Raw genomic sequence first — 21,277 nt, 5'->3', positions numbered from 1 at the left:
TTATTATTTAATTGCCAAAAGATTGTATCATGCATGTCTTACTTTTCCAATTGAGTTATAAGGTCTGAAAGAACAGAAAATTGTTTTTATACCCCATTAATATTTATACCTCAGGATTCAATAATTATTTGATAATTGATTAATTGCTGAAGTATAGTGGTATCTCTCACTCATATTCGATGAATATATAATCTAGTAAATTATCTGTAATCAGTGTAACACATCATTTTAAAAAATTAAGTTACTTTTATCCAAAAAGTCTTAATACCGATACTTGTCCCAATTCTGTCATACAGAAAGTCTATTCATATTTTTCTATTATTCTGAATCACGCTATCAAATGCTACCCCTGCCAGATGCAGCATTATTCCATTTATAGAAACTTTATAGTGATGATGCTGCTCATATGCCTCCATTCTATATTTTTCTTTTGCTTTTTAATATTCTGGTAGCTATACAGAATATAGTTAGCTTTAAATAATCATAACATTGCTCATATTTCATGACCTTTCCACCCATCTCTTTTAATATAGTGGTAGTTAGTTTACAAAGCAAATACAATATTGTTCTTCATAAGTTCATTTTAGGTGGTAAAATTTATTTTGCCAAAAAGGGGGCACTGCTATTTGAAATTGAAAGATATTAACTGCCTCTTATTAACAGATCAAAAGTACATATCCAGTAAATGACTGCCTGGATATTGTGCAGTGGGTTTTCTATATTATATTTAACCATTACTCTTGATCTAATTCTCAGAACTTATCTCTATTGCCTGTGGGCCCTACCTACACCCCAATATCAGAACAGAATGATGTTACACATTTTTATGTTTGGTTTTACACTGACTCTTCCACTGGTTCACACTAAGTTCCTTTGGAAATATTATCAGCCCACCAGAAGATTTATCTTATTTTTTTTAAAAAAAGGGACAGTAGTCTTTTCTCCTTCTCCTGCTTGAAATACATTGTAATTTATGTGCATACTTCTCCCCACACCCCCACCATCAATCTCGTAATCTATTCTCCACTTAGGTAGAAGTGGAGAATGTCAGCTAGAACAGTGCTGGTTTGTTCTCATTTCTTCTTTATCAGCTAGTAGTTTGTTTGACTTCCCTTTCATTAGGTTGAAGAAATAAAAAAAATAATAATGTTAATTTATCCTTTTGATTGCCAAATCGGAACCTATTTGAAGCTTCAGGATGACTTTCATAATCGCAAATGAGGCCCAATGTTCGCTCCATCTTCAGTGTCCCAGTGAGGACTGTGGCATGACCAGCAGTTTAGGAATTATTCTCATGTTTAGGAACTGGCTTATAGAAATTAATGCGTTTTCATAAGAAAACAATTTTGAATGATGCAACTATGTAATTTGACCCATACAAGATGTTGCCAATGTGTTCCAGTGCTTATTATGACACAGGTTTAACACATGATATGCCTATGGCTCTTTTCTGTGTACCAGTTACACTCTTGTATTTTGTATCTAAACATTTACTCCTACAAACTCTGTGTGATGATCATCTTTTATATTTTTCTATTAGAGATAACTCAGTTAACTGAGCAATCCTTTTTTGCTGGCCAACAAAATACCACACAGTGTATCAATACTAAGTCCTTGATACACAAAGATGAATTAGAGCTCCTGTTTCAAGATGCTCACAGGCTAGTGAGAAAGCAAATGTTTAAAGAAGTAAATTCCATTTGGTTATATATACTGAAATTAAAGTCCATGGGGACATGATAGATAGAATAACTGATTCAAAATATTCACAAAATGTTTAGTCAAGCCACAGTCTCCAAATGAATTCTCAAACACCATTGATGTCCTGTGTGAATGAAATGATTCAGTATCTGTAATAAAAGAACATTTCGTAGCCCCCAAAAAGTTGGAAAATGTATTAGTTAGTGCTTTGAAGTCTCAGTATGAGAGTGCTAGGTGGTTCAACTTGATGTTATGCTCTCCTAAATTATTATTATTATTTTTTTTGTGGTACGTGGGCCTCTCACTACTGTGGCCTCTCCCACTGCGGAGCACAGGCTCCGGACGCGCAGGCTCAGCAGCCATGGCTCACGGGCCCAGCCGCTCCACGGCATGTGGGATCCTCCCGGACTGGGGCACAAACCCGTGTCCCCAGCATCAGCAGGCGCACTCTCAACCACTGTGCCACCAGGAAAGCCCAAAATAGTGACTAATTTTTTTTTTTTTTTTTTTTTTTTTTTTTCCCCCACGGTACGCAGGCCTCTCACTGCTGTGGCCTCTCCCACTGCAGAGCACAGGCTCCGAATGCACAGGCTCAGCGGCCATGGCTCATGGGCCCAGCCGCTCCGCGGCATGTGGGATCTTCCCGGACCGGGGCACAAACCCGTGTCCCCTGCATCAGCAGGCGCACTCTCAACCACTGTGCCACCAGGGAAGCATCTAAATCATTTTTAAGCTTCTGGAAAAATAAAACCCTGAGATTAATTTAATGTAAGAAGTACAAACAACATGGTTTTACTTCCTGTAGCAGATATAATTTTACAGTGTTTTAAAGCATTGTTAATTGATCTCAGCAGGATCATGGTTCATCTATTTGACTGAATAATTATGCAATTCTATAATCATGGTATCCATTATTCTTTCATTTGATTTTCATTCCAGTGTTTAAGGTCAGGTTTTCTTCTTGATATTTTGTTAAGTATCTTGCCTTTCACAATTATCCATGTGTTCCTAAGAAATCAGAATTTTTTTAGAACCAAGTTTGTTTTAATGTGTTTATTAGTATAAATCACTCATCTTTTTCTAAATTACTTGCAAGAGTTTTATTGAATTTCTTCAAGGAAAACATGACTCTTCTCCTATAGTCCTTTATAATATATACTCTATTTCAGGATTTAAATTGTATTTTTAACTTTTTATTCTTTAACTTATTGGGTTTTTTTTAAGCTGCAATACATCAAAGATCTTTTTATAATCACTGCACCTGGTATGATGCTTGATATGATACCAACCAGGAGATGAAAGAATGATGGAATCAGTGACACTTTGTGAATTTGGTTATACAAATCTTCTACCAGGAGTTGAGATTACACCTTGAATAATTAGCATTTAATGATGTTGACTTAAAAAAATGCATAACCTGAAAGCTGAGAATTATATTGTTTTGGCAGACATACTGAGGACTTAAACCTGGGAGAGAGCCTCTCAGATAGCTCTGAGGGACTGTTCTGACGAGGTAAGGGAAGAGCCACGATATATAGGAGTTTCTGCAAAAAAAAAACCCACAACAGGTAGTCAGAACATCAAAAGATTACTGTTAACTAACGAAAAAAACAGACATCTCAATTAATCAATTTAGCACTTTTCTATGTATGGAAAGATGCAAGGATCTAGGCTTACTGAAATCATTCCTTTAATTTGCACCTTAACTATCTAGGGCCAATCTCCTGTTTTCTCCATCCTCAGTCCCTTCCGTGTGCACAGTTGGGGATGGTTACAGTGGCTGATGGCTTGATGGCTGCAACATCCTTTGTTTCCTGATATAGCAGGTGACATTTTTGTCCACAGTGAAGGCATGACCCAATCTTTGGTAGATCATAACTTAATCACACCTAATTTAGATGTCTCAAATGGAAAATTGATCGTAATAATAATGAAGTTGCAACTTGTTGAGCTAATAATAATGCCTGCCATGTAGTGAGTGTTTGCTCAGCATATAAATTACTTATATATATTGTTTTATATGATCATATCAACAGCCTTGTAAAGTCAATATTCTCATATCCAAATAATATGCATATATTATTTTGGCTGTTTGCCTTTTTAAAAATTAATTTTGGTTATCCTATTTAATGCACTTATTCATATTAAATTGAATTCGTATTAAATTAGTAAATTCACATAGTACATATCATACATACTATGAAAATCTCTGCTTATATGTGTTGGGTTGGCCAAAAGGGTTTTTTGTTTTTTTCCATAAGATGGCTCTAGTAGCACTTAGTTGTCTTTAACTTCATTCAAAATAATTTTGTTAGATTGTATGTGACAGCCATCATATCAGTGTGCATTTTTAAAAAGACATCAAAATTGGTGAATTTTTGTGTAACCATTCTAATATTGAAGATGGAAGGAAAAAAGCAACATTTTCAGCATATTATGCTATATTATTTAAAGAAAGGTAAAAATGCAACTGAAATACAAAAAAAAAAAATAGGTTTGTGCAGTGTATGGAGAAGGTGCTATGACTAATCGAATGTGTCAAAAGTGGTTTGTGAAGTTTTGTGCTGGAGGTTTTTCATTGGATGATCTTCACGGTCGAGTAGACCAGTTGAGGTTGTTAACGATCAAATCGAGACATTAATTGAGAACAGTCAACATTACCATGCAGGAGATAGCCAGCATACTCAAAGTATCCAAGTCAAGCATTGAAAATCATTTGCACCAGCTTGGTTATATTCATCACTTTGATATTTGGGTTCCATATAAGTTAAGCGAAAAAAACCTTCTTGACCATACTTCCTCTTGCGATTCTCTACTGACACGTAAAGAAAACGTTCTGTTTCTAAAACAAACTGTGATGGGCAATGAAAAGTGGATACTGTACAACAATGTGGAACGGAAGAGATCATGGGGCAAGCAAAATGAACCACCACCAAGCACACCAAAGGCCAGTCTTCATCCAGAGAAGGTGATGTGTATATGGTGGCATTGGAAGGGAGTCCTCTATTATGAGCTCCTTCCAGAAAACCAACGATTAATTCCAATAAATACTGCTCCCAAGTAGACCAACTGAAAGCAGCACTCGACGAAAAGCATCCAGAATTAGTCAACAGAAAACACATATTCTTCCATCAGGATAACGCAAGACTGCATGTTTCTTTGATGATCAGGCAAAACAGCTTGGCTGGAAAGTTATGATTCATCCGCCACATTCACCAGACATTGCAACTTCAGATTTCCATTTATTTCGGTCTTTACAAAATTCTCTTAATGGAAAAAAATTCAATTCCTTGGAAGACTGTAAAAGGCACCTGGAACAGTTCTTTGCTTAAAAAGATAAATTTTGGGAAGATGGAATTATGAAGTTGCCTGAAAAATGGCAGAAGGTAGTGCAACAAAAAGGTGAACGTTGTTCAATAAAGTTCTTGCTGAAAATGAAATATGTGTCTTTTATTTTTACTTAAAAACTGAAGGCACTTTTCGCCAACACAATACATTTAGGGATTCCAATTATTTGCTCTCAGTTTTTCTCCTCTGAAGAGTTTATATAAGGTATCTCTCTCAAAGTAACATTTAATGACAGAAAAGCTGTCCTTTCTATTCATGACATGCATAGGATATATATTCACTACATGAACCTATATATTTTTGGTCAACCCTTTTGGAATACTTTTTTTCCAATTTAGTTTCTACCCTACCACATCCATAAAACGTGTCTTCACTGTGTTTTCAAGTCTAATAACTATTATAGTACCTTGAGTCTTATATTTTAAAATTGTGAATATGCTTGATAATTCTCCCTTTTTTTTCTTCTTCTAGCAAACTCTTTATCCTATTTTTAAACCTTACATCATCAGGAAATTCTTTCCAGACCTCCTTTTAATGTAGACTAATTAAGTTTTCTCAATTATATACTTTCATTTTAGCCTATATGTTTCCTTTATCCCAATTACTACATTATAAGTAATATTCTGTAGTCATTTCTTTCCTTGGTTAACATCAAGTTATGAACTCTATGAAGGAAGGGCCATGTCTGTCATTTGTAAAACTATATCCCCAAAATATTGCCCATGATAGCTGTTAATAAACATTTGTAGAATGAATATCTACTTTTCATGGGTAACAGCATGCAATTTTGAAGTGATCTGAGACTTTTAAGTTAGAGACACAGGCTTGAACCACAAGTCTACAATTCATAAGTTGGGTGGCCGTGGGAAAGTTTCTTAAGCTGATGCCCAGTTTCCCTTTCTGTACAATGAGGGAAATCATATATGGCGTTGGGTATTTTGTGAGATGTAAGGTGGGAAAATGAATACTTAAAACAAAGCTGATTTCAACAGTTAAGGCTATTAGCATTCTCAAATTGTAAATTTTTAGAAAGCAAGGAGGGTGGTGTTGCTGTACCTGTTACACATCACAGAGCAATATTAATGGTAATCCTTAAGAGCCTCTGATGAATAAATTGTGTCATTTACCAAGTAACTTATTGTTATGTTTCTTTTTAACTAATATAGATGAATGTCACTAAACTCTAACCTCTATAACTCAATTAGATTTTGGTTTATCTTGGATCTCTCCCAAATAATTGTTTGCTGTATCAACAATCCTTTACACTTTAGAATAGTTTATGTTACCAAATTCCTTCATGTTACTTGCTGATAATCTCAATATCTGTGAGAAGAGAAGATAAATAAAATATACATCTTTCCAATAAATGCACAATAATTTATTGTGGAGAGAGTAGTAAAATTAAATAAAGGGTCTCTGACATTTTTAGAGACATATTTTGAGTGTAAAGTCTTCAGACATGTTTTCCAGTTTTCTTTTCAGTTCACTAAACTGCCCACCCTAAGAATTTCAGTTTTGTCTTACAAACATGATCTCGTGGCATAATTCCAAGAGTAAAATCAAATAAACCTTTAGTACATAGGGAGTTTTTTATTTAATAATCTTTGCATTAAAAAATTTGATCAATGCTCAACCAACAGTATGGTGAATATAACTTGATACTACCCCACCAACACACTCCAGTCCCATTTTAAACTTTGCATTGTGGAATATCAAATGAGATTTATCAGGTTCTGTAGTTTTATTTTAATCAGCTAAACCTTTTGATTGATATATTAGTGTCATCTGTTGGTGAAGAAAGATAGCTGTAGTCTGTTCAGCAATTCTGCTTTTAGATGTAATCATCTGCTTCAGAAACACATTGAAGTGACAAGCACAATGTGGTTATCTTGCATGTACATTTAATGAATTACATGAAAATTATTCATTTTATGCTTAAATCTCTATTTTCTTTAAGAATGATTTCATAATAAACAATATCATTACTTTGTAAATACCATGTATATTAATGATTAGTTTGTACTCTGTATTACTGAACGTGACCTACCATGTATATCTTCATTTTTTTCCGAAATTCAAACTCTTGATAGCTGGTAGAAACAGTGTTTAAAAATTAATCTATCTTAAACTAGTTCTAAAATTCTTATAGTAATGAAAAAGCTAATTTTATTTAAAAGTTCAAATGTGTAACACTATTTATTAAAAAAAATCAAGACTAAAAAGTGAATGTTCAGTCAGAATATAGCAGGTTTTTTAATGGTGTGTTATATAATTCTTCCAGTTAATAACACAATCTTGGTTACAGATATTTTAAAATATTTTACAGCTATTAGTTTATAATATATAATTAAATGGTGAGGAAGCTTAAGGAAATTGCCTGTTATTTATAGAAATCGTTGATATTTAATTTATATTAGTCAAGTTCTTTTCTAGGATTGAGAACCTAAAATAATTGCTTTAAACTAAAAGTATGTACTTCATTTCTAATGTATATAGGGCAAGTTCTATGAATCCTCAATACACTTCTCACTGATTGACCTCACTGGAAATTCATCACTGATTTTTTCTTTTCAATACTCTTGAAAAATTAAACAGAAAAAAAAATTCACTTAAAACACTCTCAAAAGTACTATAAGCATATTATGGGTAAAAATATAAAATTTTAGCTTTGTTTACTGTACCAATTATCAGTAAATTATGATTGCTTTTGTACAGTTATATCTACATTTTATTAAGTGTGTTTTATTTTGGTATTGTATTTTTACTTACTATTGTTATTGATATTTTCAGTATTAGTGGTTTATAATTATTTGATTTAATGTAAAATGATATTGCATGGAATACTAACTGAACAAATAGGATGAATATCAAGGCTAATTGGAAACATACTTTTTTTTGCATTGTGACGTCTTTTTTACCTTTTTAAAAAATTTTTATCATTTTAAGTTTATTCACATTGTGCAACCATCACCACCATCCAATCTCCAGATCTTTTCCATCTTTCCCAGCTGAAACACTGTACCCATTAAACTAACTGCCCTTTCTCTTCTCCCCCCAGCCACTGGCAATCACCATTGTACTTTCTGTCTCTATAAATTTGACTGCTCTAAGTACATCATATAAATGTTACCTTTTTATTTTGCAGTAATTTCAGACTTTCAGGTAAATTGTGAAAATAGTAGAGTTCCCATATACATACTCTTATCCAGCTTTCCTTAATATTAACTGCTTATGTAACCATAGCACAGTTATCAAAACTAGGAAATTAACATTTGTATAATACTATTAAGTAAGCCATAGACTTTACTCAAACTGGAATACCTTTTAGTCCATTCATTCCTTACTGTTTTTATTTATATTATTTGTAGTATAGAAGTAATATAATGTAAAGGTAATATAATAGAAAATTTAGAATATACTATAAGAAAAAATAATTCTTCCCAACTTCTGCTATTTCTTTATATTTTTTCTATTTTTTTCACTTAAAGTGAAAATGTATTTTTCTCTGAGATGAATATTATTTTAAAAATCTCTTATATTTGTATACTTATATACTTTTAAGCATCAACTAGTAAAATAACAGGGCAATAGGTGAATATCAGACAATTTCCAGATATTTTGTGTATTGATCTAATTAAAACTTCACAAGTGTATGCACTTACTATGATAATTCTCATTGTATTCTCCAGGTTAAACACATATTAGAGCTGGAATATTCCAGTCTCTCCAACTTCAAAAATATGTCCATTTTTTACTGCACTATATTTTTCTTATTTAAGTGAAAAAAAGTTTCCACCCAGAATGTATATATTTTTTCAGATAAATGTTCATGGTTTAGAGTTAAGTAGAAGCATCAGAGTAATGGAGAGCATACTGATGAAACGTGATTTGCATATTATGTTAGTATAATGTAACTTTGAAGAAGCCACATAAATGGTATTGATCTTTTTATCTGTAAAATATGAGTAATAAATACTAATTGAAAAAATTGCCACAAACTTAAACAATATAAAATATCTATATTTTGCTGGTATGAAGAATGACACCTAATACCTATTCAGTAAAATTTCATTCCTTTCCCATACTTCTCTGTTTATGTAATTGAAATAGCAGACATTTCCATTTTTCTGTAAATCTTCTTAAAAGAAAAAAAGACACCTGTATCTACATATAATTTTATAAATCTAAAATGTTAAAATATATTATATTAAAATAACTGTAATCTCTCCTTTTCCCTTCGTTCTATAGAATTGCAGAGTAGCTCTTGTGGAAACCCAGGAGTTCCACCCAAAGGTGTGCTATATGGTACAAGGTTCGATGTTGGGGACAAGATCCGCTACAGCTGTGTAACTGGATATATCCTTGACGGCCACCCTCAACTCACCTGTATAGCCAATTCAGTTAATACAGCCTCATGGGATTTTCCTGTTCCCATCTGTAGAGGTAAAGAAAAAAATAATGTTTATTTTTATGTTGACTGAATATTCGTTTGACATAATGAAAATATTTTAAAAATAAGAGTTATATTCAGACAGTATATTTGCAAAACATATTTGGTGCTTGTTTCTTTTATAAAATCTGAAGCTTAGAAAAAAGCACATACAGTACATGAAAGATTAAGAAAAATACTTAGGACAACATTACTTGTGAAATGAGACAATGGATTATATTTTTATATTTCTATACATATTTATACATACATTGTGTATATATGTGTCTTGATGTTTGTATTGGAAAAATGAGTTCATGATGCTTAGAAATTTAGTTAGGCTATCAAAGTCATCATTTTGTTTTCATTTTTAAATATTGACTGAATCTATGAATCTTTTAAAGATTTCTGGTAGAGAGCTTAGCATGGGAATTCGTGAAATTAAGAATGCTGTATAATTTATCGATACTAATAAGGATCACTTGTATTATGGGGAAAACATAGTAATATACTAATGTAGACAGAGGTACAAAGTACATAGTCTGGAAGACAGAACATGTTCAACATTAGCTGAATTTGTGCATGAATCTTGCCCACAGAAATTCTCTGGAGAAATCATGATCTCAAGTCATCTGCCCATTTTTTGATCAGGTTTTGTTGTTGTTGAGTTTTATGAGTTCTTTTTCTATTTTGCTTATTAACCCCTTATTTATTATAGGATTTGCAAACATCTTCTCCCATTCAGTAGGTTGTGTTTTCATTTTGTTGGTCCTTTGCTTTGCTGTTCAGAAGCTTTTTAGTTTGATGTAGCCCCATTTGTTTATTTTTGCTTTTGTTTCCTTTTCCTTAGGAGACATATCCAGAAAGATATTGCTAAGATCGATGACAAATAGTGTACTGTCTATGCTTTCTTCTAGGCATTTTATGGTTTGGGGTCTTATATTCAAGTCTTTAATCCATTTTGATCTGATTTTTGTATATGGCATAAAATAGTGGTCTAATTTCATTCTTTTGCATGTGGCTGTCCAGTTTTCACAATGCCTTTCACCACAGAGACTATCCTTTGTCAATTATGTGTTCTTTGCTGCTTTGTCATAAATTAATTTTCCATATATATGTAGTTTTATTTCTGGGCTCTCAATTCTACTCCGTTTGAGCTCTATGTATGTTTTTCAGCCAATGTCATGCTGTTTTGATTATTATAGCTTTGTAATATAATTTGAAATCAATGTGATATCTCCAGTTTTGTCCTTTTTCCTTGGAATTGCTTCAGCCACTCAGTGTCTTTTGTGGTTCCATATAATTTTTAGGGCTTTTTGTTCAATTTCTGTGAAAAATGTTGCTGGAATTTTGATAGAGATTTTGTTGAATCTGTAGATTGCTCTAGGTAGTATGGGAGCTTTAACAGTGTTAATTCTTCCAATGTTAATTCTTCTAACATTTTAACAGTGTTAATCCATGAGCTGAGCATGGAATATCTTTCCATTTCTTTGTGTCTTCTAGGCCTTTATTACACTGAAATACTCTTTTCTGTACCTATTTTATTAAGAAATTTTGTCATAAATGTGTGTTGAATCTTGTCAGATGCTTTTTCTGTATCTATTGAGTGGAAGATATATTTATTTTTCATTTTGTTAACGTGATATGTGTGTGTATGTATATATACACACACAGATATGTGTGTGTGTGTATATATATATATATATATATATATATATATCTCACATTGATTTGCAGATGTTGAACCATCCTTTAATTCTAGGAATAAATCCCAATTGATCATGATGTATGCTCTCTTAAATGCATTGTTGTTATTCAGTTTAGTAATATTTGTTGTAACATAATTTTAATAGTAACATAAATAATAACATTAATAGTAACATAATTTTTGCATATGTGTTCATCAGATGTTGGACTGTTATTTTCTTTTCTTGTGTGTACTTGTCTGGTTTTAGTATCAGGGTAATGTTGGCCTCATAAAATGAGTTAGGAAGCATTCCTCCTTTTCAATTTCTTGGAAAAATTTGAGAAGAATGGGTGTTAAATATTCTTGGAATATTTGGTAGAATTCACCTGAAAAGCCATTTTGGATCTGGAATTTTGTTTTTTGTGAGGTTTTTGATCACTGTTTTAATTACCTTATCAGTTTTCTGTCCATTCAAATTTTTTATTTCTTTATGATTTAGTCTTGGAACATTGTATGATTCTAAGAATGTATCCATTTCTCCTTGGTTGTCCAATTTGTTGGTGTATAGCTGTTCATAGTATTCTTTTACAATCCTTTGTACTTCTGTGATATGTTTTGTTACTTCTTCCCTTTCTTTTCAGATTTTATTTATCTGCACCTTTTCTTCTTTTTTTTTCCATAGTGATTGTAGCTAAAGGTTTATCTTTTCAAAGAACCAGCTCTTAATTTCATTGATCTTTTCTATTCTCTATTTAGTCTCTTCATTTATTTCTACTCTGATCTATATGATTTCCCTTCTTCTACTCAGTTTGGGATTTGTTCTTTTTTTTTTTTTTTTTTCTAGTTCTTTTAGGTTGGATTTTATATTTGATATTTTTCTTATTTCTTGAGGTAGGGCTTTTTGGCTATAAACTGCCCTCTTGGTACCATGTTTGATGCATCTGATAAGTTTTGGTATGTTGTATTTTCATTTTCATTTGTCTTCAGGTGTATTTTTTATCTTCCTTTGATTTCATCATTGATCTAATAGTTGTTCAGTAGCATGTTGTTTATGTTTCACATATTTGTTATTTTTGTAGCTTTCTTCTTGTAATTGATATCTAGTTTCATACTGTTGTGATCAGAAAAGATGTTTGATATGATTTCAGTCTTCTTAAATTATTGAGACTTTGTTTTGTGTGTCCTAAGAAATTCTGTATCCTTGAGATGTTCCATATGCACTTGAGAAGACTGTGTGTTCCACATTTGGATGTAATGTTCTATAAATTTATTAAGTCCATTTTATCTAGTGTTTCATTTAAGGCCACTGTTTCCTTGTTGACTTTCTCTCTGGATCATCATTCACTGATGTAAGTGGGATGTTAAAATCCCCTACTATTATTGTGTTGCTCTCAGTTTCTCACTTAGTTCTGTTAATAATTGTTTTATATATTTTGGTGCTCCTATGTTAGGGGCATATGTATTAATAACTGTTATGTCTTCTTGATGAATTGTACCTTTTATCATTATAATATTTCCATATCTGTCTCCTTATCATTTTTTGGTTTGAATTCTCTTTTGTCTCATATGAATATGGCTACATCCACTTTCGTTTGGCTGCCATTTATTTGCTTAGAGTGTCATCTTCCATCCCTTCCCTTTGAGTCTGTGCTTGTGTTTAGAGCTGAGTCTCCTGGAGAGCATATAGTTGACTGTTGTGTTGTATTCTGTCTATCCACTCTGTGTTTCAATTGGTGAATTCAGTCCATTTTACATTCGTACTTCCATTTTGTTTTCTGGTTGCTCTATATTTTCTGTTGTTTCTTTTTTTCTATTGTTTCTGTCTGCCATTTTATTTCGGTGATTTTCTATTATATATTTCTCAGTTTCTTTTTTCTTTCCTTATTGTGTCTCTGCTCAAGATTTATGTATTTTGGTTATCATGAGGCTTATATAAAACATCTCATAAATAAAATAGTCTTCTTTTATTGAAGTATAGTTGATTTACAGTGTTTCAGATATACAGCAAAGTGATTCAGTTATATCTGTCTATTCTTTTTCATATTCTTTTCCATTATATGTTATTGCAAGATAGTGAATGTAGTTCCCTGTGTTATACAGTAGGTCCTTGGTGTTTATCTATTTTATATATCTGTTATTCACAATTTCCCAATTTATCCCTCCCCCCTTTCCCTTTGGTAATCATAAGTTTGTGTTCTGTCTCTGAGTCTAGTTCTGTTTTGTAAATAAATTCATTTCTATCATTTTTAAAAATTCCACATATAAGTTATATCATATGATAACTTGTCTTTCTCTGTCTGACTTACTTCACTTAGTATGATAATTTCTAGGTCCATCCATGTTTCTGGAAATGGCATTATTTCATTCCTTTTTATGGCTGAGTAACATTATGTGTGTGTATGTATATATATATGTGTGTGTATATATATGTATATATGTGTGCTGTGTCTGTTTTATCCGTTCATCTGTTGATGGACATTAGGTTGCTTCCATGTCTTGGCTCTTGTAAATAGTGCTGCTATGAACATTGGGGTGCATATCTTTTCAAATTAGAGTTTTAATCTTTTCTGGATATATGCCCAGGAGTGGGATTGATGGATCATATGGTAGCTCTATTTTCAGTTTCTTATGGAACCTCCATACTGTTCTCCACAGTGGTTGCACCAATTTACATTCCCACCAACAGTGTGGGAGGATACCCTTTTCTCCACATCCTCTCCAGCATTTATTATTTGTTGACTTTTTGATGATGGTCATTTTGACTGGTGTGAGATGGTGCCTCATTGTAGTTTTGATATGCATTTCTCTAATAATTAGTGAGGTAGAGCACTTTTTCATGTGCCTGTTGGCCATCTGTATGTCTTCTTTGGAGAAATGTCTATTTAGGTCTTCTGTGCATTTTTTGACTGGGTTGTTTGTTTTTTTTGATGTTGAGTTGTATAAGCTGTTTGTATATTTTAGAAATTAACCCCTTGTTGGTTGCATTGTTTGCAAATATTCTCTCCCAGCCCATAGGTTGTCTTTTTATTTTGTTTATAGTTTCCTTTGCTGTGTAAAGGCGTTTAACTAGATACTATTTATTTTTGCTTTTGTTTCCATTATCCTTGGGGACAGATACAATAAAATATTGCTGTGTTTTATGTCAAAGAGTGTTTTGCCTATGTTTTTCTCTAGGAGTTTTATAGTATCCAGTCTTACATTTAGGTCTTTAATCAATTTTGAGTTTATTTCTGTATGTGGTGTTAGAGAATGTTCTAATTTCATTCATTTACATGTAGCTGTCCAGTTTTCCCAGCACCACTTATTGAAGAGAGTGTCTTTTCTCCATTGTGTATTCTTGCCTCCTTTGTTGTAGATTGACCATAAATGTGTGGGCATATTTCTGGACTTTCTGTCATTTTTATATGTCTGTTTTTGTGCATGTGCCATACTATTTTGATAACTGTGGCTTTGCAGTATAGTCTGAAGTCAGGGAGCACGATTCCTACAGCTCCATTCTTCTTTCTCACTATTGTTTTGGCTATTTGGGGTCTTTTGTGTTTCCATACAGTTATTAAAAATTTTTGTTCCAGTTCTGTGAAATATGCCATTGGTAATTTGATAGGTATTGCATTGAATCTGTAGATTGCCTTGGGTAATATGATCATTTTAACTATATTGATTCTTCCAATCCAAGAACATGATATATCTTTCCATCTGCTTGTGTGGTCTTCAGTTTCTTTCATCAGCATCTTATAGTTTTTAGAGTACAGGTCTTTTGCCTCCTTATGTAGGTTTATTTGTAGGTATTTTATTCTTCGTGATGTGATGGTAAATGGGATTCTTTTCTTAATTTCTCCTTCTGCTATTTTGTTGTTAGCGTATAGAAATGCAACAGATTTCTGTATATTAATTTTGTATCCTGCAACTTTACTGAATTCATTGATGAGCTCTAGTAGTTTTCTGGTAGCATCTTTAGGATTTTCTATGTATAATATTATGCTATTTGCAAACAGTGACAGTTTTACAGCTTCCTTTCCAATTTGGATTCCTTTTCTTTCTTTTCTTCTCTGATTGCTGTGGCTAGGACTTCCAAAACTATGTGGAATAAAAGTGGCAAGAGTGGGCATTCTTGTCTTGTTCCTGATTTTAGCGGCAACGTGTTTAGCTTTTCACCATTGAGTATGATGTTAGCTGTGTGTTTGTCATATATGGCCTTTATTATGTTGAGATTTTTTCCCCTGTATGTTCACTTTCTGGATAGTTCTTATCATAAATGGATGTTGAATTTTATCAAAAGCTTTTTCTCCATCTATTGAGATCATCATATGGTTTTTATTCAGTTTGTTAATGTGGTATATCAAACTGATTGATTTGTGGATATTGAAAAATCCTTGCATCCCTGGGATAAATCCCACTTGATCATGTTGTATGATCCTTTTAATGTGCTGTTGGATTCTGGATAATTCTCCATCGGTGTGACTTTAAGTTTGGTTTCTGGAGAATTTTCTTTTTCGTGATGCTGTGTTACCATGGTTTTTCATGGGGCTAGATGAGCTGTTCTTATGCCAGCACATTTGAAGTAGTGGACACTTTTCTTCTTTAGATGAATGTTCTTTATTTCCTTGATTCTAATGATTTAACAGATTAGTAGTCAGAGGCCTTTCTTTTGTTTTTCAGTAGCTTGTGCTATAGCACTGTTTTTGGTTTCTCTTACCTGAGCTGCCTGTAGTTATATTTGAGAATCAGCACTTTCCACCCTCCACCACCTTTGCTAGAGGTATTGCCTTGTGCCATCATAGTAACTGCTTGTGCCTCACTGCTGCTAATGATGCTGTTGTAGCTGGCATCATTACCTGAGGCACTGGGATGGCAAGAACCTACTCTGTGCCCAGGATCTCCTGAGTCTCAGGCTCTGCTACAGTGGAGGGAGTGGGAGAGTAGGGAGTGAGCTGGAGTCTTGGTTGCCTCTGCTGCATCTGGGGTTATTAGGTTTGCATGTGCTACTGCTGTGGATGGACAGGACTGTAGTGGTAGGCACCTTCATGGCTGGAGAGACCAGTTGCAGGCTCAACTGCCACTGCTGCCTGGTTCCCTGTGAGCAAGGGAACCACTGTGGCTGGGAGGCTGGAGTTATGTATGCCTCCTTCCCTGCTGCTACCAGGTTCTCTAGGACTGTGTGCTCAGCTGCTGTGGTTGGGGGCTCAGGATCTCAGGCACTGTCTCTGCTTTTCTTCTGATTCTGCCTTCTCTATGTATTCCAGTCCACCCACCTTTACATGTACAGATGTGTGGAACTCTCCAGCACCCTGGTGTGCTGGGCCAAGTCATATTTGTTGAGTTATGGATTTTTACTGGTTGTAGTTTGAACAGGAGAGACAGAGAGCATCTCTCGTTCCACCATGATGCTGATGGCACCCCTGTCTACTTCTGTGACTGCTAATTAGCTACCATTTGCTTAAGTATTTATAGTATATTAGGAAATTTATAAGCATGCTCACTTTTAAATTTCATAGTATGAAACTGAAGCTCAAAAATTAAAAAAAAATGTTCAAGGTTACTCAGTAAATGTCAAGAACCATGAAGAGTTTGAGATTTTACTTGACTTGGAATTAACTATTTCCTTGCCACAGTTTCTTGGATGGTGATAGAAGACACAAAGGACACAAAGGTCAGAAACAAAGGAGAGTTTATTATTCACAGAAGTGTCAGGAGACAGAGCATCAGTGTTTGTGCCAGTTCTCCAAGCCCCAGTTCCCATAGAATGTATGAAGAGTATGAGATATCTGCATATGTAGTATGTGTTGTTATAGGAGAGGAATCATGAGCTTCAGGACAAATACCTTTGAAAAGATAGTTTGGTACAAAGTGAAGAAGGACAGTTGGAATCTCTGCTTGCAAGATGTACAAAAACATTAGAGTCTGATGAAGAAATTTTTCCCGATTTGGGGTGTGGTGGTGGGGATGCCAGATTTGAACCCATTCTGTCAGGTTCCACAGCCTTAGCTTGTTATCCCTTTGATACTTCGCCAAAATTATTTGCATCTCTCTTCAAAAATGTTTAATAACAAGAGAGTAAATGGAGTTTTATATGTGAATCAGTCCAAAAATGTTTAGTCAATTTTTTAAATGCATAAAACTCCCTAAATCAAAAGGACTTATTAAGGTACTTAAAACCAAGAAGTGTTTTAAGAGGTTTCAGAGGGGTATTCCCAACACTATCTTAGAGTTAATTTCCTTTGTAGGGCTCCTTTTTTCCCTTCAGCTAAGAGCCTATGGGGTCAGGAAGATTTGAATCTAAATACTCATTCTTCCACTTACCTACTAGGGCCTTTGAGCAAAAATTACATTATTTTAGAAACTATTTCTTTAGCTATAATAGAATTAATAGATAGAAATAACAAAATCATAGTACTGTTGGAGTTTAATATGATAGCATATGTAAAGTGTCAGTTACATACAAAGTTATTTATGTAACTCTATCTTTCCACTTTTCCTTAGCACTTTTTACCATCTTCTCTTTAAAAAAAGGAATTACAGTCAATAAAATCTTGATGGATAATATCATTTATACTCATATCCGGGCTTCCCTGATGGCGCAGTGGTTGAGAATCCGCCTGCCGATGCAGGGGACACGGGTTCATGTCCCGGTCTGGGAAGATCCCACATGCCGCGGAGCGGCTGGGCCCGTGAGCCATGGCCACTGAGCCTGTGCATCCAGAGCCTGTGCTCCGCAATGGGAGAGGCCACAACAGTGAGAGGCCCGCGTACCACAAAAAAAAAAATATATATATATATACTTATATCCAAGTCTAACCTTCCAACCAGCACTTCTGTTTTTGTTGTTGATTTTGTTGCCATTTTGTTTGTTTTTTCCAGGGCATATACTCTACTTCCCTACTCCTCATCTTCAAGTCCCTTCAGGTATATTTTCTTTGACTCCCATTCTAACCTCTATGGCTTTTATCTATCAAAAAATGACACCCATTGTTTTTTTGAAATTCTATCTCCTCAACTTCATTTTGCCAAGCTTACCTTTTTTTCTCTTTATCAATAATACTGATGAATACATTTACTCATTCAAATATATTTATTAAGGGCCTGCTCTGTGCAAAGCATTATTTCATGTGATGAGGATCAAAATATGATTAAGAAACACATGTCTTGCCTTTAGGAACCCAATTCTAGTGGGACTGATTGTAATGTAATCAAGTAGTTACAGAATGTGTGATAATTGCTTTAATATCAGAATCTATAGAATGTTAGGCACTTTGATAAGGAAGACCTTAATTTCTCCCAGTTGAGTGGAAGGGAGTTGAGGTTGGAACAGTGCTTGAAGAGAAAATTTCACAGAGGACTTGCTAAAAGTACAAACTGTATAGAGCAAGAACGTTTTTGATGAGGCAATAATTTTCCTTTCTAGCCTCAAAAGTAGTTCTCATGTATTACTAATATTCACTGGCTAAAGGTGGAGTCTATGAAGTCATACTTAATAGAGCGTATGATCTAGTTTTCTAAGGAGAAATTTACCACCTGCTAGCCATTTCTTTTAAAATTAAAACTTAAAAGAGTAGAGGGATAGTGAATTTGGATTTTGTGTGTTTGCCATTTTTGAAAAAAAAAAAAAAAGAAAAGACTATTCAGTCCATGGCTTCCCTCCTCTACTCTTTGCCACTTGATAGCATACTGATTCTTTAATTTATAACTTTGCAGGGGGCTGATAACATTGTAATGATCTGCTTATTGCTTTCCCTGGAGTTTACATATTCTCTCCTTGATGAAACCTTTGCTTTTAGAGAGTTATTTTGGTGATCCCTAACCATGGTAGTTTAAGAAAAATGAATGCCTCATCAACCTAGAGAGTATAGTGCAAGGGTTTTTGTGTTCATAAGCACGATGAATTTTATCAACACCATCTGCTAGTATTTGTAAAGGCATTTAACTGCTTGATGCTGGGCTAAACAATATTCCATAAAAAGTGAAACCAAATTCCTGTGCACTAAACCTGGAATGAAAATACCTGGCATACATACCTGTTCTGCACTTCTCCCTTTGATAGACATTCCATGCCATTTATTTCACTGAGCTTTAATGTGGCCTCAGAATCCTTCTCAACTCTGTGCTCCCAACACTTCTTACAAATTAAGAACCGTTGGCAGACAAGGTAAAATGGATTTGCTAGTCCTAGATTAACCATTCTAAAATTCATAATGATATTCTATATTCAGAATGGCATTTTGGTATACACAACCTGGGGCAAACTAATAAAAGTGTGTGTGAAAGTTACACATAAATTAAGTGTAACTGAATTTTTCTACCATGCTTTCCATTACTATCTTGACAACGTTATATGGGCACAAAATCTTTCATTAGCCTTATCATTTCCCATAAAGAGATCTGGTCTCTTTATGTGAATGGCGGTATTTAATAATAATGAGGAAAACATTTTCTGCATGTCTTTTAATAAGCAAGAGAAGCATAAATCATTTGATAATGGGGTTATTTTATCACCTCAAAGAGTATCAGATGTGATCAAAATGTGATCAAAAGTGATGTCAAGGAAAAATTGACAAGTGTCTCAGGTCACTTGCTGTTTCTTCCATCTCCCAGGAAAATGTAGGCTGTTTAATCAACAATCAGGCCAACACTCAACCACCTTCTCATGTACCCTAACCTTGTTCTGAAAACTTCATTTGTGTGATTAAAAGGATGAAAATGTCCTGATTAAATTGTCTTAGTAGTGTCCAGTATGATGGAGCCAAGGGTGCAAGACTTGTCTTTAAGGCTATAAGATCCATGAGCTTATTTGCCTTCCTGCTACATATTACTGGAATGTTGTTTCTTTTGTCAAAAATTGAATATTTTTACTTATCTCAGGAGATTGTAAGTGTTAGAGATTGGATTAAATGAGATAACATTTTTAAAATGTTTCTATGATGCCTAGCACATAGAAGGTATTCAAAAATTACAAATTGTTTCAAATACATGAAAAAATAATTTAAAAAATAATATAGAAGTAATAGCTATCACTTGTGTTATGTATGTGTTTAGAATATTTTAAAATATCCATTGCCAGTTAAACATATGACTATAGCTCCAAGATACTTTCTTTAAAACAAGAGAGTAAAAAAGTCTGCAGAGAGTGGACTTTGGTCTAATAAAAGCTTTGGTTTCCTTTACTTGTCTGCCACTTATAGAATCTTTATGTGGATATTTACTGTTTCAGGTCTCAGTTTTCTCATCTGTATGATAGGGGAGTCCTTACTACTTGATAGTTACTATAATGAGGATTATATTAGTTATTATGTGTAAAATACAGACTCTATAATATTCAACAAGTAGTGATTACTGCCTTACTTCTTACTTGATGATAGTCATCATCAAAACAGGTATTTGGGGCTTCCCTGGTGGCGCAGTGGTTGAGAGTCCGCCTGCTGATGCAGGGGACACGGGTTCGTGCCCCAGTCTGGGAAGATCCCACATGCTGCGGAGCGGCTGGGCCCGTGAGCCATGGCCGCTGAGCCTGCGCGTCCGGAGCCTGTGCTCCGCAACGGGAGAGGCCTGCGTACCGCAAAACAAACAAAAACCAGGTATTTGAAAACCGATCTAGATATATCCATTCTATGACCATACAGGCAGAGGAATTAATTTTTCTCAGAGTTGTAGTAGTTAAGGGGAACTTTAAACCCCACATTAGCCTAACACATTAGGTTGGGATCAGCAAGTAATAAACATCAGTGGTGAAAATATGTTTCCCATGGGTAACAGCATTTCTGAGTCATTAATTTCTGGAAGCTCTCACATTTGAAATATATTCAGTAACTAAACTGGTATCTACTAAGAAGTCACTATGCACATGCTATACAGCTAAGAGCCATGATAATTGAAACAGCCCAGGCCTCATGAAACTCATAGTCTATTGAATATGGGAACTTTTATTTGGAAGATGATCTATTTGGTGACCTGGGTTATTGTCCAAATGTGTGTACTTTAATTCCATGCAAAAAGATAGAGTGGCATTCTTGTGTAAGAAATAGGTGCTGGCCTTCTGTGTATTTCTGATATTTAGAGACGAAAATCAGGGATTTCCATATTTTTACTATATAATTGTTTGCTGCTGCAATTAGCAGTCA

At 34.1% G+C, this 21,277-nt stretch overlaps 1 protein-coding gene across 7 annotated transcripts in view; it reads left to right on the top strand.

The window, feature by feature from the left end:
* Positions 1-21,277, top strand: part of CSMD3 (CUB and Sushi multiple domains 3) — a 1,102,347-nt gene that overhangs the window by 239,255 nt on the left and 841,815 nt on the right. For 6 of the 7 annotated variants that reach the window (XM_059042775.2, XM_067017123.1, XM_067017122.1 and 3 more), the window contains exon 4: positions 9,298-9,492. In XM_059042775.2, coding sequence (XP_058898758.1) covers positions 9,298-9,492 — 195 coding nt within the window. Of the gene's footprint in view, positions 1-9,297; positions 9,493-18,031; positions 18,069-21,277 lie in introns of those variants that run through there. The other variant, XM_067017124.1, reaches the window with a different exon arrangement.

The sequence above is a fragment of the Kogia breviceps genome, chromosome 17 (genome assembly GCF_026419965.1).
Source record: "Kogia breviceps isolate mKogBre1 chromosome 17, mKogBre1 haplotype 1, whole genome shotgun sequence".
NCBI lineage: Eukaryota > Metazoa > Chordata > Mammalia > Artiodactyla > Physeteridae > Kogia > Kogia breviceps.
The sequence above is the reverse complement of the archived record's forward strand: the minus strand, read 5'-3'. Positions and strand labels throughout refer to the sequence as shown.